This window comes from Corvus moneduloides, chromosome 10 (genome assembly GCF_009650955.1).
Source record: "Corvus moneduloides isolate bCorMon1 chromosome 10, bCorMon1.pri, whole genome shotgun sequence".
NCBI lineage: Eukaryota > Metazoa > Chordata > Aves > Passeriformes > Corvidae > Corvus > Corvus moneduloides.
In genome coordinates, this window is record NC_045485.1 from 26,525,478 (window position 1) to 26,544,705 (window position 19,228).

The 19,228-nt window shown below is 43.5% G+C and overlaps 1 protein-coding gene across 1 annotated transcript in view; it reads right to left on the reverse strand.

Moving 5' to 3' along the window:
* Window positions 1-19,228, reverse strand: part of RSRC1 (arginine and serine rich coiled-coil 1) — a 100,545-nt gene that overhangs the window by 22,230 nt on the left and 59,087 nt on the right. Inside the window, exon 7 of the mRNA XM_032119724.1 lies at window positions 16,715-16,766. Coding sequence (XP_031975615.1) covers window positions 16,715-16,766 — 52 coding nt within the window. The remainder of the gene's footprint in view (window positions 1-16,714; window positions 16,767-19,228) is intronic.

A 19,228-nucleotide genomic window follows, 5' to 3' on the forward strand; every position in this document is an offset into this window, starting at 1 on the left:
TAAAATTCAGTGATTCCAATGGAAGTGTTTAAATGGCACCTTCTAGGTGAGTTTCTTTAGGGAGACAGGGGTGGGAATCATGGAATTAGGAATCACTAAGGTTGGAAAAGCCCTCTGAGACCATCAAGTCCAACTGCTAATCCAGCACTAACCCTGTCCCCAAGTGCCACATCCATGCATTTTCTGAACACATCCAGGGATGAAGACTCCACCACTTCCCTGGGCAGCTCATTCCACCTTTTCCATGAAGAAATTTTTCCTCAAATCTAATCTACACTTCCCCCAGTGTAACTTGAGGCCATTTCCTCCAGCTGATGACAAAGGAAGAGCTTCCTCTTCCTTCAGGAATGAAAAGCTGGGGAAAGGAAAAGGACAGCCTGGAGTTAAACCTTCCCCTAAACTACTGAGCCAAAAGAGGCACCAGCATTTAGGAGCAAAGAAATAAATTCCATATATAAAAACTGATGGGAGTAAAGAATGCTCTTACTGCTGTATCCTTCAGGAATAATTTCCACATCAATTGGAAAACCAAGAAGTGATCCCTATGAAAAACTCCAATCTGATTCAATTTATTTTAATTGTTCTTAAGCCACTATTTGTTCCAGAGTTGTTTCTTTCCCCCTGGCACACCATGGATGGAGAAAGGAGAGGACAATGGACACGGCTGTCACGGATCTGGTGAGCAGGTGAAAGGAGAGAGGCTGGGAGGGAGCAAACTGGGATAGTGGGAGGTGTCCCTGCCCAGGGCCTGCAGTCGTGATGGAACAAATGCTTTCAAACCATCCCACGCATTCTGCAGGGTAAATTTAGGTTGCTTCTTTCCTCCTCAGTGACTTCGGTGCTCCCTTTCCTGTGAGGACCTCAGACCAAAGCATGACCTTGGTTCTGCATCCTGCTGTAAGCAGAGCTCCACCAAGCCCTCCAGCTCCACAGACTGTCCTGTCCCACATCCCAGCTCCCAGGAAACACTCACTCCTCATGGAATCTGCCAGCCACTCAGCTCCATCACCCACTGCATCTGCATGAGGAATGGCCTTGATGTTGTACTACCCACGTACCTTCACACGAAAACAGAACAGCTCCTCCATTTAATTCCACAAATCAATCATTTTAATTCAAAAAACGTTCACTTGCTTAAAATATAACCACTAAGAAAAATTATTGAAATGATTTCTGGGGAAAAACATGGCACTGTGCCTCAAATACAATTGTCATTGCAGGCTGTAGATTGGGAATGACAGTCAGCTTTTCTTCCTGGGGTAAGGGCAGAATTCAGCCTGACAGCTTGTCAGCAAACTTGAAAAATTCACTCCCAAAACTTCGATTCCAAACGAGCCCTTCTTTCATCTGCCAATTTCCCAGCGTCAGGAATCGCCGTGCTAAGTGAAAATCAAGCAGATGACAACTCATGTGGCTATGGAAAGGAAGCAATAAAGCACGGAGCACGCACAGCTGATTACAGGGAACAACTCCCAGAGAAGCCAAAGCAGCCCCCAGCACCTTGGGAGGGCTCCGGGGATTTTCAGCTCCTGTTTTCCAATCGAATAAAAACATCAGGAGTGAAAACATAAGGAATAAAGCTGTGTAAGGGGCTCTGTTGGAGCATACTTAATCAAGAATGGAGCATAATTAATATTCAAATAACGGTGCAAGAATCAGGAAGCATTTCAGAGGATTTTTTGCAGAAAGAGGGAACTTTGTTTGCCCTACTCATGATCATTTCCCACTCTGACCACAGTGTTAATGAAAAACCTTCGTGAAGCAATGGAAAATGAAAAAGACCAAAAGGAACTTTCAAAAAGTGATTTTTTTGAAGCCTCTAAATCATAAACACCAAGACATGGTTAAAGAAGAAGAATATTAGCACCACGGAGTGTGACCTCACAAGAAATTGAACGGGGCACTGCAAAATCAGGGAAGGACGAGGTGGAAAACTTCGGGGTCGAGGCGCGGTGAACTCCCAGGATTTACTGTGCCGGAACTGCGGAATCATAAGACAGGCAGCCAAAAGAACCTGACATCTGGCACCAAAAGGGGGAGTGTGTGTCCAGGAAAGATTTGTGGGGAGGACTTAGGGCCGATGCCAGCACACACTCAATTACAGCCCGGCAGCCTTGGGAGCGGCCGGCAGCCCGGGAACGGCGCGGAGAGCGCGGAGCTCATCCCGGCCGAGAAAATGATGGGAAACTCCACGTTCTCAGGCTGTATCCTGAACTCCTGTAATCCTTTACTGTACTCAGCATTATTAAATACTCCCCCAGGATAAAAGAGGTAAATATATTGCTTAAATATTCAGCGGCTGGCTGTAAAATTTCACTGCAGATTAAGTGATGAAGATGAAGAAATGCTGCTGAAAACAAACAATTTATCTTCACTCGGCGCAGCAGAGCGCTCCTGGAACCCCGCCAGAGGCTCTGTGGGTTGGAATTCAATAACTGCATTAAAAGAAAACTACACCCCTACTACACACCAGGCTGAACAGCCCTGAGTAAACAGTTTGCTGCAGCGGCGCTTAAATAATTCAGGAAGGAATTTGGGGTATCAAACATTTTTCTGAAGTACTGTGTTTCTTAATGTATTTCAAATAAATGCTTGTTTTTAAAAGTTCAAGTAGAGCCCATTAGAGCAAATGGGAAAACAGACAAATCCAAGACGGAAAACCACCAAAGCACTGATTTCCAGGAGACGAGCGAAGAAAGATTTGTCGTCATTGAGGAAGTCACCGCCAAGGGCACGGAGCTGATAATATACACATGCATTTCCACTGCTCATCTGCAACCTTGAGAGATTCCAACTGGCTCTCATAAGTCTGGACAGCATAATTTTCCCTCAGACACATGTGCATCTATATATTTGTATAAAGCTGTAGCAAAGTAATAAATAAGCAGCCTTATTCAACACCACAAGTTCCATACACTTTCTCCAATTAGGTTTCATTCCCAGCCAGCTTTAACTTTGGATGGGAGAGCTCTGCAAAGTACTTCAGAGGGCATTTTTCTCATTCTTAGAAAACAGAAATAATTCAAAATATTAAAACCTCTTGAAGTGTTTAATGGTTTTAACCAGGAGGAGAGGGAATGCACAAAACCTCATGGAACTGGCAGCAGAGCACCAGTTGAGGCCCACCATCCTTCATCCATCACAAAGAACTTGGTTCTGAACTTGTACGTGCACCCACAGGATGTCTGGGTATCCTTTACGTGGAAGTTGTGTTATTTAATGAAGCGTTAATCACACTTTTAATTTCACTGCTCAGTCACCCAAGCACAGAACCATGGAATGTTTGCATTGGGAAGGACCTTGAATCGCATCCAGCCCCACCCCTGCCATGGCAGGGACACCTCCCACTGTCCCAGGCTGCTCCAAGCCCCGTTGAGCCTGGCCTTGGACTTCCAGGGATGAGGCATCCATCAGAAGGTGGCAGGGGTGGAACTGGATGGTCTCTAAGGTCCCATCTAACCCAAACCATTCTGTAACACATGCTTTTTTTTAAAAAAATATCCCTTTCTTCAGATAACTTTCATCATAACACTTTTTGAAATAATATTAACAGATTAATTTAAAAATCTGTACAAACGTTGCAAGCAGGGTAATAACTACCTCCGAGAAATCCATTGAACTGCTTTAATCCCTATCTTCTGCCAGCACTGGATTTCCACTCCTTTGAAAAGCCCCTGATCAATACTAGCCGGGCCAGGCTGGTTTGAGCCCAGATGGCAAGAACAGGTAACAAAGCACCGGTTGAGGGGCTGTGCTGGGCACAGGTCAGCTCCAGGTCCAGCTCCACATCCCGCCTGTGTCCTGGAGCCACGTTCAGAGCGCTCTTCCCGCTCTCGGGGGCCCTCTCCTGCATCCCCCCTATCGATCCCTTCACATCTGCGGGATGATCAATGCCCAGGCAGCCCCACAAACACCGGCTGAGGCTTTAATTACATCACTGCTGGGAGGGAATCATTGACCAGCAGCTTTGGGGAGACTCCGCTGCCCCCCGAACCAAAGTCGATGGAAGGCGGAGCAGCGGCTCCGGCTGGGAATTGTCCCACGTCAGTGCCCATGGACAGCACAGGGAACTCTGCTCTGCTCCCCCTCCCTGGCAGCTGTCACACTGCAAGCACGGGTTTGATTACTCCAATTAATAGAACGTTATCAACAGATCTCCATATTGATCCCTAACCCTCCTTTCTAATGGAAAATTCCGAGCTTGGAGCTCGGGAGTCGAGGCGAGCGGGGTTAATGGTTTTAATCTTACCCCAGTGGTATGTTGGATTTCCTGAAAGTACTGCTGACTCCTTACAGCAGCAAACTGACTTTTTTTTAGTATTTAATATTTAGTATTTTTTATTTCGGTATTTTCCTTTGTTACAGAAACAGGCACTACTTTGTTACCAGCTGAATCAATTTAAAAAATACCATGAACACACACATCCATTATTTTCACTGAGACTAAAAAAAAATATGAAATAAGTTGAAATGAATAATGAAGCTGAGTTTTGATTCTAAACTTGATTTACTAAAAATAAACTAATAGAATCCTTATGGTTGGAAAAGACCTTCAAGGCCATCCAGTCCGACTTCCAAGAATTATCTATGTTGCTGGAAAGTAAAAAGTTTCTTTCCATTGGCTGGTGACTGAAACATTTAAATATGAATAATTGCATGTAGAATATACTGTCACACGACATTTAATGTCCATGAGAAAGAAAAATGAGATGCTACTCCTGAAATTATAATATAAATGACAAGTATTTTAAATTTTGGAATTTTTTCCCCTCAGTTTACAGTGCCACAGGGATGTTCCTTATTACCAGGACCAATTCCACATGTATCAAACCATGAAGGACTTTATAATCCCCCAACTTAGTCCTTTAAAACTCATTTAGCCCTATCACAGTCTGTGGCAGGAGTGGGCAGCACTAATAGGCCCCCGCTGCCCCGTGCCCCAGCTCTCCTCATTCATCCCAAATTCCCTCAGGTGTTCTTCCTGCTAATGCCCAAATGGCATCACCCTGTTGTGCAGCACATCCCTGAAAAGCCGAGCCTGGATCATTCCCCCAGGGATTCAAGCCCTGCAACCACTCCAAGCTGTTCTTCTGTCTGTGGAAAAGCCCTGCCCTGCCAGCCAGGCCAAAGGGGAAGCCAAATAAAGCTCATTTTAAGGCAGAAAAATTCAAAGTGAGGTCGTTTAAAGCAATCCCTCACGTGCCAAATACATCGGGTGCTGCTGCACACGTTTGCTGCCTAAAATTTGGGAAAAAACCTGGGAAATACCGAGCATTGTGATGATCTAAGGGGATTTGTGCTTGAACACACTGATCTCGTCAACAAAAAATCTGACACTTTTAATAAAAACCACGTTGCATTCAAAGTTCTGCACAACTCTAGTTATAGCCCTTAATACTCTGTGAATATTTGGTGTTTCTCTGAGAACACCCTGGTTTTATTGCCACGTCCTGTGCTCACAAAGGGAAGGAGCAGGGCTGCTCCACCAATCCTGCAGCGACAGCCAAAGCCTCACTCCCGAGGGATGAGACGATTAAAAACCCCGACCCAGGACACCCAGGGATGGTTAAAGCAAGAAAGTTAATGGTATTTGTCACCCTGGGCAGGAGCAGCGCCCAGGGAGGGAAGGGCACATCCAAAATCAGCTGCAGGGCTGCTCCTGAGCAAACATCCGAGCTCAGGATCCACCCCACACAACTCAAAGCCTTTCCCATTTTCTTCCTCCACCCTCCCAAGTTTAATAAACAACAAACCCATCATTTCTTAACACTTGAACCAGCGAGAGCAGTGATTCATAACTCTGTCATAATTAAAATTTTATGGCAAATACACGCAGCCATCAGTCATCCAGGCTGGAACGTCCAAAAAAAGTGGGATTTCAATTTATAAGCCCGTGCAGGATTGTATGAGCTACACTGTATAAAAGCACATTTCTAGGGAGTTATTGAACTGGGGAAAGCAAAAGTTGCTTGGGTTTATTTTTTTAAAATCAAATACAGAAGAGGTTATGAATTGTCGGCACAGCGGCTCCGTACAGTGACTGATGGTTAAAAAGGGAAGGAAATATTATCCTGTGTCTCCTTCCAGAGCTGCACTAACGAAGTTTGGTGGTGTCCCTGGCACTCCCTAATGCCACAAACACAGATTTCCCGAAATTACTGAAAACTCCAGAAGACAAAAACCCACATCGATGCCAGGGAACAAGAGGGGTAAATCAGTGGAATTGGTAAACTGTGACATAAGCATGTGCAGATATATTTTAGCATAAAACAATATGGATCCCATTTCAATAAATTCCATCCTTGCAACAACATGGAATTCTCTGAATGACTGAAAATAACAGAATTGGTGGCCTGGTAAAGACACACATTTAGGGATTTCCAAAATTTGTCCTTGGCTCTCCTGTAGATCCATCCTAGATCCAGACATAGAACGAAGTACTCTTTAAAACATGCATCAGGATGATTTTACTTATTTAATATACAGCTGGGTTTAGGATATAGCAGAGAATAAATAAATGTTTGCAGATCCGTTTCACAAGCTGCTTATTTGTTTAGAAACACAAGAAACCCAAATACTTTCAGTAACTGTTTCTCATACATGTCCTTAAAAGGACTTTTTCCTAAATCCCATCAATATTCCACATCACCTGGGAAATCCCTTCTGCTGGCACACGCCCAGTTATTAAACCACTTGTGTTCTACAATGCTTTGAGAGAGAGTGGATGCTCCATGGATTTCCAAGAAATATCTATTTTTAAGACATAACTGACACCCCATTCCACATGTTTCTGCACATAATCCTAGGGCCAGATGATAGGAATTACCCACAAGAATATTTAGGGATTCCCAACACTCTTTGCCACTATAACACTGTCAACATTTGAGGTTTTTATCCACTTTTAAGATGAGAAAAGTATCATGGGAGGTGCAGGGAAAAGTTGGATTAAGTTTTCCAGTGAAAATGGTGACACTGCTGGCTTAAGGGTTGGGCTTGATGATTTTGGAGGATTTTTTCCAAGCTTAATGATTCCGTGACATAAATTCACAACACAATCCCATGATGTAATTCTGGAAGAAGAACCAGTTTGTATTTTCACACCAAAAAGCAACCAGGAAAAAAAAAGAAAGAAGGAAGCTAAACATTAGACTTGCAGCTTCCACAAACTGTTATTACAGGTCCCCACAGTCCATTAAAGGAAGTAATCGAATCAGTTTGCATTTTCTCAGTAAAATCTCATTCAGAGAAATTTTATTGCCAGCCATCTAAATAGTAAATACTTATTATCCTCTCCAAATGAGGTTTTGCTTGCCAAGGGCAAAGCCATGGCTGTGATTGTGGTGCTCTGTCAGAGCCAGCAGAAGTTAAAAAGGTTATAAAGACACCATTAATGTCACGGGAGTGCCTCGTCAGGGCTCGGGAGTGCTCCGTAATTGAGGCCTTTATTCCGAGGCTCAGGCCCCGCTAATAGGATGCTTTAGGGTTTCTTTGGTGGCAGCCCCACATAATCACCTCCACCAGTTGAATATGGACATTTATCTGCTGGGGAGCACGCCTGGTTTATCAGGAGGCTGAGCCTTGGAATAAAATGTCAATAATCGCCAGCTGAAAGGCCCAGAGGAGGCGCAGGCAGGCAGGGCCATGGAGCCAGAGCTAACGGGGACTAACAGGGCACAGCCATGCTGGCCAAGGGCACAGGCAGCCTGGGCTTCACCACAGAAATGCTGGGAACAAGGCTGGAAAAGAAGCTTTTAGAAGTCAGTCCATACTGCAGGGAAACCTGGGAATGGTACAGGCCCAAAGGTAATATTAAGATTGATTAAAAATAATGTATTTCTAACGAGACTGGCACAGGCTGCCCAGGGAAGAGCCCAAGGAGCAACCTGGTGCACGGAAGGTGCTCCTGCCCCATGGCGGGGGGTGGAATAAGATGGGCTTGAAGGTCCCTTCCAACCCAAGCCAGCCTGGAATTCCATGTACTCTTCCACAACTTGTTTCCTTTCCCCCTTAGCTTTACCCACAATTCAAACCAGAAAATCCTGAAACAAATCCAGTGCTGCTGTAAGTTAGGAATATACAGGAGGCAAACCCAGAGCTGCAGTGAGAATCCCAAATGGTTGGGTTGGAAGGGACCTTAAAGCCCACCCAGTCCCATCCCCTTCCAGGGGCAGGGACACCTTCCACTCTCCCAGGCTGCTCCAAGCCCTGTCCAAAGGAATCACAATTTCCTCTTGCTCAAAGAGGCTCATCGCTATAAAATCACTCACCTTTCTCAGAGAAAACTCTCCGAGGGCTTGAGATCAGCAGCATAAAATGCTCAAAATCTTTAAGAAACTCCTGTGATTAAATAGTTTTAGTGGGTATTTTAAGAACATAAGGGGATACATGATGGCTTAAAGAAAGCAGCTCAGAAATCTTCAATAATAAATCACACTGCAGCCACAGAGAAGGAAATAGAAGCAGAATTAAAGGGAGGATCTGCTATAAAGGCACCTAATTTGATTTTTCACATAAGCTGTGTTTTGAAACACTTCCTTTTTCCTTGCTGGGGTGATCAATATGAGTGATATGGCAAAGGACACGAGTTTTCATTACTGTTGCCTTTTCCCAACGATGCCGTTCCGCCCTTTCCAATGGATCACAGAGCAGTTCTTTAATGGGCTGGCGGCAACAGGGCTCAAATCATCCAATGCAGATTTAATTCAGTGTGAACTTGCCTTGCTTCACATTAAACAGAAGTTTAACATCTGCTTTTCAAGAGCGTTACTTCAGCAGAAAACATTGTATAACATCCTTTCCAAGTCACTAAAGTTACCAAACATCCCCAGGAAAATTCTTTATATTAAATATTCATAGAATAAAGGTGTCTAAACAACAAAAAGCAAATCAAAGAAAATTTTCTTATTAGTCTCTTAGATATGAGGAGAAATGTTTCATTTACAAAACTATGGTGGGGACCTTGTTTCTATCAACCTCTACGACCACCCGCATTTGCAAAAGCCTAAGTAGGAGAACTCCCCTTAAACCACCCAAAAAATCCCTGCTCATGACAGGCAGCAGCCCCATAAAAAGCCCACCACAACTGACAAAGTCCTTGCAAAGCACCCTCTGCTCCATGCTAAGATTTATTCGGCCGACACCTCATAATCATCTCTAAATCTAATGGGACACGAATGCATTTCATCACAGATGAAAATCTTCAGCGACTGCTCAAATGAAAATCAAGGAATTATTACAATCCCGTGGTTTGGCTTGCAGCAGGCATTAATCAGAAATCATAATAAATCCACACAGCACATTCAGCCAGCACATTAGTCAGGCAGTTTTGCATGATAACGACATTGACTAATGGGCCCCGAGTTGGAAGGGTCAATCATAAACTCATCAAATGCTTCATTTAATTTCTTAATTTGGACAAACACGATTTGTTTATGGGAAAGATATCAGGTGTTCTTGAATGAATAATGGCTGTGAAACCAAAGTCCATTAATCAGCGCCTGATTACAAATGACTCGGAGATTGTTTGTTCTAATTTCATTCATTTGGGGCAACAAAGAGAACACGAGAGAGCGAAAGCACTTGGCGAAAATGGCACACTTAGTTCTCCATGTTTAATAAAGTTGTGATAAATGGGCTTTCAATAACTAAAACAAGGGGGTTATTACCCATATTAAATACTATCCTTGAAAAAATTAATATATAGGAGTTACAAGATGGTGGTGCAGGCACAGAACAAGGTGCTGGATGACTGCTGAACTCGGAGCCGTGTGCTGGCATTCCAGGGTTTCCTGAAAGGATGGGTGGGAAAAGCACAAAACCAGCAGGGCTTCATTTCTACTTCCTGTGCAATATTTTAAGAAAATGATGAAATGGTTTGGATTGGAAGGAACCTTAAAGCCCATCCAGTGCCACCCCTGCCATGGGCAGGGACACCTTCCACTGTCCCAGGCTGCTCCAAGCCCCAATGTCCAGCCTGGCCTTGGGCACTGCCAGGGATCCAGGGGCAGCCCCAGCTGCTCTGGGCACCCTGTGCCAGGGCCTCACCACCCTCCCAGGGAATTATAATTAATTTAATCTAATCTAATCTAAAGGTTCCTTTCAGCAAGATGATTCCAGCACAATTCCCGTGTGGAAATTAGAAAGGCCCCCAACACCAGAACACCAAGGTGAGCCCATCAGCCAGAGCAGATGGGGCAATTTAAAGCCTTTTTCTGGGCATTCAGGCTATAAAATCCACCACTGGAATTTATATCCATGGATAAAAACACTCTCCACTTTCACTTGTAGAAAATATAAACATCCAAAGCTGTACAAGGGAAACAAAGATGTACAAGGAACAAAGCTCCTGGACACCCATTCCCGGGAATGCTTGGATGACCAGAGCCCACAGAGGGCAGCTGGGCAGAGAGGAGGCTGGGACAGATCATGTAGAACATGAGAAATAAATATTTCCCCGTCAATATTAAGAAATAACATTTCCCAAAAGACCTGCTGAAAACAAACGAGCCCCATGACCACATATGGTTTCCACAGCCAAACCAGTGGGTAATTAAATTACAGCAAAGTTGCTAAATATGAATTGATATAAAACTTAAGCTAACTGAAAAATTGTCTTTGACTGCAGATCAATAGCTGGCCTGAAAGATTCATCTACACATAATTAGCACAGAGATTTGCATCAAAATCCTGTATCCCATATGCTGCAATATTACTGAAAGCCATTAGGCACCATGCAAGCCTGAGATACTTTTGGTGCCACAAAAAAAAAAAAAAAGGCCTTGGATAAAAATCTAACAAAAAAAAAAATAGAAATTCTAAAAGCTTTAGAGAGATTTCTGAAGGCAATAAATGTTCATTAATTAATAAAGTTACTCTAAATTCTACTTATAGGCTCTGGTTTATATTATGGCATCCCTACAAGTCCTCATTGGCTTCTTACTCTAAAAACAAATAAATATTCTGCAAAAATGGTTCAAAGCCTTTTTTTTTAGTCTCCTGTAAGAACCTAAAAGAGGTCCCTGAAGTGAACAGCTTTTAGACACCAACAGAATAATATCATACATTGCAAAAGTGAATTATTTCATTTCAAACACATTTTATTCTCTACCTACATTCAATTAAAATCCTGTATTTTTTCAGCAATCACAGAATTAATTCAAATTAATGATTTAATAATTACTATTATCCAAGTGTTTACTCTGCTCACCAATGCCACAACCAGCTGCACTTCAGAAATCACATATTTTGTAAAGACAACAGCGTTAATATGTTAAACAAGCAATTATCTGGAGTAATGATTCTTTTTTCCACAGTTGGCACTTTGTGTGCAGAAATTCTTATTTTTTTAGAACTCTAAGGAGATTATGAAGCTTCTCCAAGAGATCAAGCAATGTGTGGAGAAAGGCGTCTCTGTCCAGCTTGGCTATGAAGCTCATTGGTCTGGAGCATTCAGGTGAGCTCAAATACTTCCTGAATTTTCTGAAATTCAGTCTTAAAACACCTGAAATTCTCATAAAATACATCATATAAAAAGTAGCTACTTCTTCTAACACACATCTCCTTGATTTTTTAATTAATTGTTTAATTCCTCTATCACTCAGAGATTTTTCAAGTGTTCTGTCTGCTGATGCTGTCACTGAAATGGGTTTTGACACCAAAATCTGCTGAGGAGGAATCAGCAGTTGACCTAAAAACTGGGTTCATTAACTCCATAATTAGATGGATTTCCTAAATTAGCTGGTTTTCAAGAACAGGATAAACCTCCCCTATGGAGCCAGGAGAAGAGAAGGTTCCAGGGAGAGCTCAGAGCCCCTTGCAGGGCCTAAAGGGGCTCCAGGAGAGCTGGAGAGGGACTGGGGACAAGGCATGGAGGGACAGGACACAGGGAATGGCTTCCCAGTGCCAGAGGGCAGGGATGGAGGGGATATTGGGAAGGGATTGTTCCCTGGGAGGGTGGGCAGGCCCTGGCACAGGGTGCCCAGAGCAGCTGGGGCTGCCCCTGGATCCCTGGCAGTGCCCAAGGCCAGGCTGGACATTGGGGCTGGGAGCAGCCTGGGGCAGTGGGAGGTGTCCCTGCCCATGGCAGGGGTGGCACTGGATGGGCTTTGAGGTTCCTTCCAACCCAAACCAGTCTGGGATTCTGGAATCTCAGATGGCCCTAGGGCAGGACACACAAAGATGAAGTTGGAGCAATCACTGTCGAGGCTCTTCCCAGGTGTCATTCCAGTTTCTTTTCCTTTGACACAGGGAACAGTAACAAGCTTCCCACACTGGTGAAGAGTCACTATGGTGAAAAGTCCTTTCCTTAGCTGGGGGTTCAGGAAATGCTCCACAAAACACCCTCACAAAACCCTTTACAGCACCTCCATCCAGAAAGAGGTTGAAAGAGAAAACATCATTCAAGGAAGACACCTTTGCTCTCCAAACCAAGATTTGTATATAAGGAGCAGTAAAATGCAATTATCCAAAGTGCCAATTGCCACCATTCAAAACAACTATTTGAAATTGATAAAAATTAGAGTTTTATATCAAATCAAACCTACATAGCTTCATCTCTTTTTCAATATTCAGAACTTTTAAGGTTGCTAAAATTTCAAATCCTTGCAATTTCTGGGGCAAGAATTATTTTAAAAGCCTGTTCTAAATTTCCACAGAACAAATAAAATACTTTAAGTATTATTTCATCCTTTGTGCATATATACAACACATGTTACCCACCCTTCTAAAATTCATTGCATAATTAGAAATTCAAATTAAAGCCAGCGAGCTTTCAGTGGAAAGAACACAAATAAGAAAACTGAAAGAAAATCATCATCAAAATGAGAAACCCATAAACATTTGATAAATTTGGCAGTTGAAAAGAAGCCCCAATAAAAGGAAATTTTTCATACTTGTTGCCACCTGCCCGCCCGACTGCTTTGCATAGCTGGAAAAGAGCAAAATAGAGGCCAACCTATTTAACTAAACAGTTTTTATTAAAGTAAAAGAAAAGCAAGAATCTATAAAGTAGCAAGTGATCCTATTAGTTCCACCAGACTAAAATCATACAGTCTACGTATGTGGTCCTTTCAGCCACATCTGTTATGAGCCATTTTGATACCCAAAAGCAGAGAATATTTGACTATATTTATCAGGCACTGAGTGCAAAGCAGGCTTTTTCTCCCCAATAACTTGTGGCAGAATAGGTAGATTTCAAAAAAAAAGAAAGGCAGTCAGAATTATAAAACATTTGTATTTACCACAGTTAAGGCTAAAGTACTCATTGTATTCCATGATTTCCTCTTTGAGGAATGTGTAAAATGCAATAAAGACGCACGGTGCAAAATGAAAGGCAGCAATCTGATAGCATAATTCAAAGATAATGAGTTAAATATCCAACAACCAGAATTGGATCTGATAAATGGTAAACGCTTGGAATTTGTATTCCCCCATTTTCATCACCTCACATTTAGTGCCTCGGTCCTGAAGTTTCCTTTAAATAAACTCCGGTGAATTCTTTGCACAAAATGCCCTATTCTTGACTGCTCTTTCAGCCAGAGATTGAAATGCAGATCCCAAAAATAGATCAGTCACTTATTTCAACTCTAGACCTTTGAAAATCCAGATCAATTGCCTTTTGTCATCGTCTTTATATGGAGAGTAAGAAATTTCTGCTTAGCACCATGGCAAAGCTCTCGGAGTCCTTTGGAAGAGGCGGCAATATCGACAGTTTGAAACGGCCGCGTGCCATTTCATAGGAATTTATTGACATTTCGGGAATATTCATCCATATTCTAATCTTTATGAGAAAGCACAGGTGCTGTATCATTTACAGCACATATTAAGCAGCTTTCAAATGTTGAGGTTTGCTCTAAGCTTGGGATTTAGGATTTGAAACAGCGCAAACTTTTCCCTAAAATCGGCGCCGGGAGCCACGTTTAACACAAACCCCCAGCTCGGATCTTCTCCGACCCTCGGTAATGAAGTCTGGGAAAGAAATCACAGACACCCAAGTGGTTTGGCAACTGTAAGTGACAGAAGCTGAGCTAAATCCTCTGTTTACACTGGGGATTATCCGGGTGGATTGTGCGGCGCTCCCGGAGCCGGCGCTGGTCAGGGGACGCTGCTCCCCGTCCGCCCGTGGGGCAGCGGCACAAAGCCCCGGCCTGGTAGGAAGTGACCCAGAAGGAGATCCCGAGCAAGGATTTACACAAAGCCAGTCTGCCTCAGAAAAACTCCATATGACCATTAACTGGCCGGCAAGGCCTGCCAGGAGGCCTAATTACAGCCCTACAGAGCCCACTAACAAAAGCTGGAGAGCTTTAGCCCAGGGATGATCTGCTTTATACTGACTTGAGAGAGTCCATATAGAGCGACAAAAAGAAAGAGGTTTAGCTTGGAAATTCTCCCAAGAGACAAAGCATTGTAGCTCAGTCTGGAAGGCCCACATGGAACATACTTCAGATGGGCTTAAACATCCCACCCTCTCCAAATTAACATTCAACTACTGCCTGCTTAACATCTGCTCGGGCACGGTGACTTGTGGGAGGTTGTCAGAGGAGCCTAAAAAGGCTCCCTGGCACCTCAATATTAAGAAATCTAATTCAATAAATTCTGCAAATATGAATTTATAGCTGGGACTAACAACGTCTGAGGAATGATGGCTTTTATAAATCAAAAATCAGTTGCCTCGAGAATTAAAGTCTTTCAGTACCTCCCAGTGTTGCCCCGCCTAATGAGAACAAAATTACTGACATGAATCTACACTTACAAAGAAAAACATTATTTAACAAAGTCAGCACGAATGCAGGACTTGGAGCCAAACCTTCTTGTCAGCACTGTATCATATAAATATAAAAATGGCCATCTTACCCCTTCTCCCTCACAGGCACAGGTGAATAGTTTTTATTTGACCTGCTTTCATAATGAGAGACCAGAAGTCATAATTCCCATCTCTGAATACACATGGGGGAAAAAAACCCCCCAATAATAAGAGTCTGTTTTACTACTTGCTGATTGCTGATTTCTGCCTTTCAGAGAAAGCAGCTGCTATCTCCTAAAATAAGATCTAGGGTAAATTCTAAAAGCAGATTTTCTCAAGATCCTAAATATCTGAAAAAGGGAAATTTAGATAGGAAAATAAAGACAAGGAATTCAAGAGCAGCTGTGGCTGCCCCTGGATCCCTGGCAGTGCCCAAGGCCAGGCTGGACATTGGGGCTGGGAGCAGCCTGGGACAGTGGGAGGTGTCCCTGCCCATGGCAGGGGTGGCACTGGGTGGGCTTTAGGGCCCCTTCCAACCCAAACCATTCCATGATTCCATGATGTCAGCAGGGATGAACCAGGAAAGGACTGTCCCAAAAGTCTCTCCAACACTTGCTGGCGATTTAGAGCCCCTGGTTTGTTTGTCCAAACCACAGAGGACCAGCGTGTCTCTAACCTCCAAATCCATGGATAATCCACTGGGAACAAAGCACAGCTTTTTATTCCCACTTAGTGGGACTGGAGCAAGCCCTACAACGTGTACAGCCAGATATTCCATGAGTTCATTCCCAAGTTTGGGATGGAGCCCGTACAGAGCCCTGTGAACACAAACAACAGCTCCACTCACCACTACTGAAGCACAGAGTTAATTTAAATTATATTCAAATAAAGCATCACCACAACAGCAACAGCAATGGACCTGTTGAACCCAAACTCCTCAAAAAGCTGCTGGGTAATGGCTCAGCATAAAGTGATTTTTAAGACTAAAAGCTGAAAAAAGGGCTGATTTTGCAAGGAGTAAACACAAAAATATATTGAAACAACATTATCAACATTTCCAACCTCTTCTCACAGCAATTTAATAAAAATTAAATGTAATTGACTGAATGCAGGACTTGGGGAAGAAGGTGGGGGATGATCTCATCAGTGCCTGGGATGACCAAGACTGAAATGAAGCCAGGAAGGAACTTAATTCTGTATTTTGGATGGTAAGAGACACAAAGAGATTAAATCTCTTCTGTTCCATATGAAAAACTTGCAGCTTCAATCTAAGATCCAGTCCTCAACGGTGAATATTTGAGTTTAACAATGTCACAGACCTCTGATAAGCTTTGGAAAATTTCGGAGCCCAGGTCATGATGATATATGACCCCCAGTTATCTTCTGTACATTTCCCAGGTACAAAAGAAATTAAAAAATGAGGTGTGATTGATGGCAGCAGAATACACAAATTGTGCTTTTGAGGTCAGGGCTGTCACATCCATTTCATAATTACATGCTTCAAAGACTTATTAAAAGTTCTGGAGAACAAGGAATATATTGGAAGAGAGACAATGCAAAAGGCTGGATAGATTTTGGAAAAAAAAAATACATCAGCAATGTGAGGAGTTTCCTCAAAACAGACAGTTTCCAGAAGGGGAAAAGTAATAATAATAAAAAAATACTTGCACTGATTTAGAACAATGCCAAAAAATAAAGAAAAGTGCAAAAAACGAAACAAAACCAAATTTTTGAGAGCATGGAATAAAACCTCAGTAGCAGCAGGAGCCAGAGAACAAACGTGAGGTTTTAGTGTAAAAAAAATGACTTATTTTTATTTCCTTAAAGGGCTTTACTAAGTGCCAATGATGATGCAAACCAATTTAATCTTAACCTGAAATAAGAACAGCATCAGCATCTACCAAACACCAACAGACAAAATCCCACCTGGTATCACAAACATGAAGTAAATCGTTAAGATTATCATTTACTCACCAGCTGCCTCCAGAACCAGCTGCAGCCTGGCTTTGGCCTGTTCAGCAGGAGTCTGCAAGAGAGGATGGATCAGCTCACACCTGGCTGTACATTTGACATTCCAGCTCTGACATTCCCACCCTCAGAGAGCTCCTGCCTCCACCAGTGACTCCGTATCCACACCAGCCAGAGAAACCTCCAGACTGGAATCACACTGAGGTGGGAATTATCAAAGGAATCTTCAGAACTGACCCAAACCACCGTCCCCACGAGGTGCCTGTGGCACCATGACCAACCCACACCCAGCTCCTCTCCAACCCCAAATCCTGCCCGGCTCCTGGGTGACCCCATTCCACACAAACACACAGCTCCACATAATGCTCCAAACCTGGAATTAACATGATTAATATGGCGAGTTTTTCACACTTTTCTCTGATCTGGGGTGATTTTTCCCTCTCCTGAAGGTATTGCTGCACATCTGCTGGGCTGAGGAGCACATTGTTGGCTGTGGCCCCACTATGCTAATGAGTCCCAGTGATGTTGCACTGTGTCCAATGTGTTTGCCATCCCTCTAAATTTGAAGCCACTCAAACGTTGCCACAGTTAAATTGATACACAAACCCTATTTGTCACGGAGTTCAGAAGTTGATTTTTTCTGGAAGCGTCGGAGAAGTTTGGGAGGTTTCTGCTCTGCACTAAAAACAAAACCTGACAGAAATTTTTGGTGGTGTTTTGCAGCTTAGGAAACTCTTCTCAAGAACCTAAACATCTGCAAAAGGGAAATTTAAATAGGAGAATAAAGACAAGAAATTCAAGAAACTGCCCAGAGCAGCTGAGGCTGCCCCTGGATCCCTGGCAGTGGCCAAGGCCAGGCTGGACACTGGGGCTTGGAGCAGCCTGGGACAGTGGGAGGTGTCCCTGCCCATGGCAGGGGTGGCACTGGGTGAGCTTTAAATTCCTTCCAACCCAAATCCTGCCATGATTCCATGATTCTAATTAAGCAAAGCTCTTTGCCATGAATGTCCCTCCTGGTGATGCTCTGCAGGGCCCCACCACCCTCATTTGAAGAGAGGCTGACAATGACAGAACAATTCCATTTCTGCTCCTTCCATTAGCATCCAGGAGGAGAGATGCTGCATTAAAATGCAATTTAATGAAGATCCAGATTTTGGTTGTACAGAGATCTAACATTTTTAGTTCAGATTTTTTCTGCTTGCATAAACCCAGACCTACTGGGCAGAATTTATTACTGTAGCTGCTATAGGGAGCCTACCGTTAGACCTGACCACTAATCCTGGTGGCAGCAACAAATATCTTGAAATTTATCATAAATTATCTTCCATTTCCTCCTTCTTGCCATGAACTAATCACTGCAATGTGTTTTGGCATCTTAAATACATCACAGGAGGAAAGGAAGGAGAGGAAGGGAAAGATCTGCTTTTTATCCAGAACCAACTTGCCCAGCTTCAGCTTCAGAGAAGCTTTACTTGGGTTTGTGGTTTCTCCATTCCATGACAACTTTAAATTAAAAAAAACCCACCAGGATTAGTCGAGTTTGGCAAAATTTTGCAGGAGAAGCAGAGAAGGAAAAGTGCCTGGTGTCAAACTCCGCCTGTGCTCACATCAGCACATGAACAGCCCAAGTCTTTGTGCACCTCATCCATCAGGTGGGTTCTGGTGTCTCAAAACACAACTTCCTACTCCTACTGCAGTTATCCAGTTCAGATATTTAATCAAAACCCCCAGGGATCCCTCAAATCCCTGGATCTCTTCCTGTTAGCTATGCAACCATCACTGTTTAGCACCAGTGACTGGAGAAAGATGTTCCACTGACAGTACCTAAGATACTCGTGTCCAGCACCACCATGCCCACAAGAATTCCACAAAAGAGCAAATGCCAAGCCAGGCTCCACAGGAGGAGAAGGGAGCCAAAGAGCAGCTGTACAAATGTCACTCCCAGCACTCAACACGGAGTTCCACAACACCAACACAACCCATCCCGCTGTTCTGAGGAGCTCCACGAGTTCCAAATGCTTTTCCCCCCTCCTCCCACGGAGGTATGGATGTGTCCTGTTGGTAGAAGGTAGGGAAGACTCAAATTCTTCTTTTACTCAGCAATATCCCACTGGGAACAGCCCCAGCAGTTGCTCTGGAGGCATCTTCCCCTTTGCCCTCGCTCCAGGTGTTAATTACTCCATGGGCATCATTTACCCGCCGGAGAACTCGGCACAGCCACCTTTTTATCAATCAATAAGCCCTAAACAAGGAGTGAAAGAAGGATTCTGAAATAAAGGTGACTGGCTTGGCCCCAGAAAACATGTCTCCAACTGGTGGATGAGGCCAGCACTCGGAGAAAAAAGGACAGAGAGGATTTCAGCTGAAAACCACAATTAGAGCCTCAAACAAGCCAGGAGCAATGTGTGAGAACAACCAGCTACCCGAGGTCAGTATTGATTTAGGGGACCATTAAGTGAAAAAATTCAGGAAGACCCTCAGGAAACTTCAAAATGGTGAAATGATTGGTGGAAGAAACAT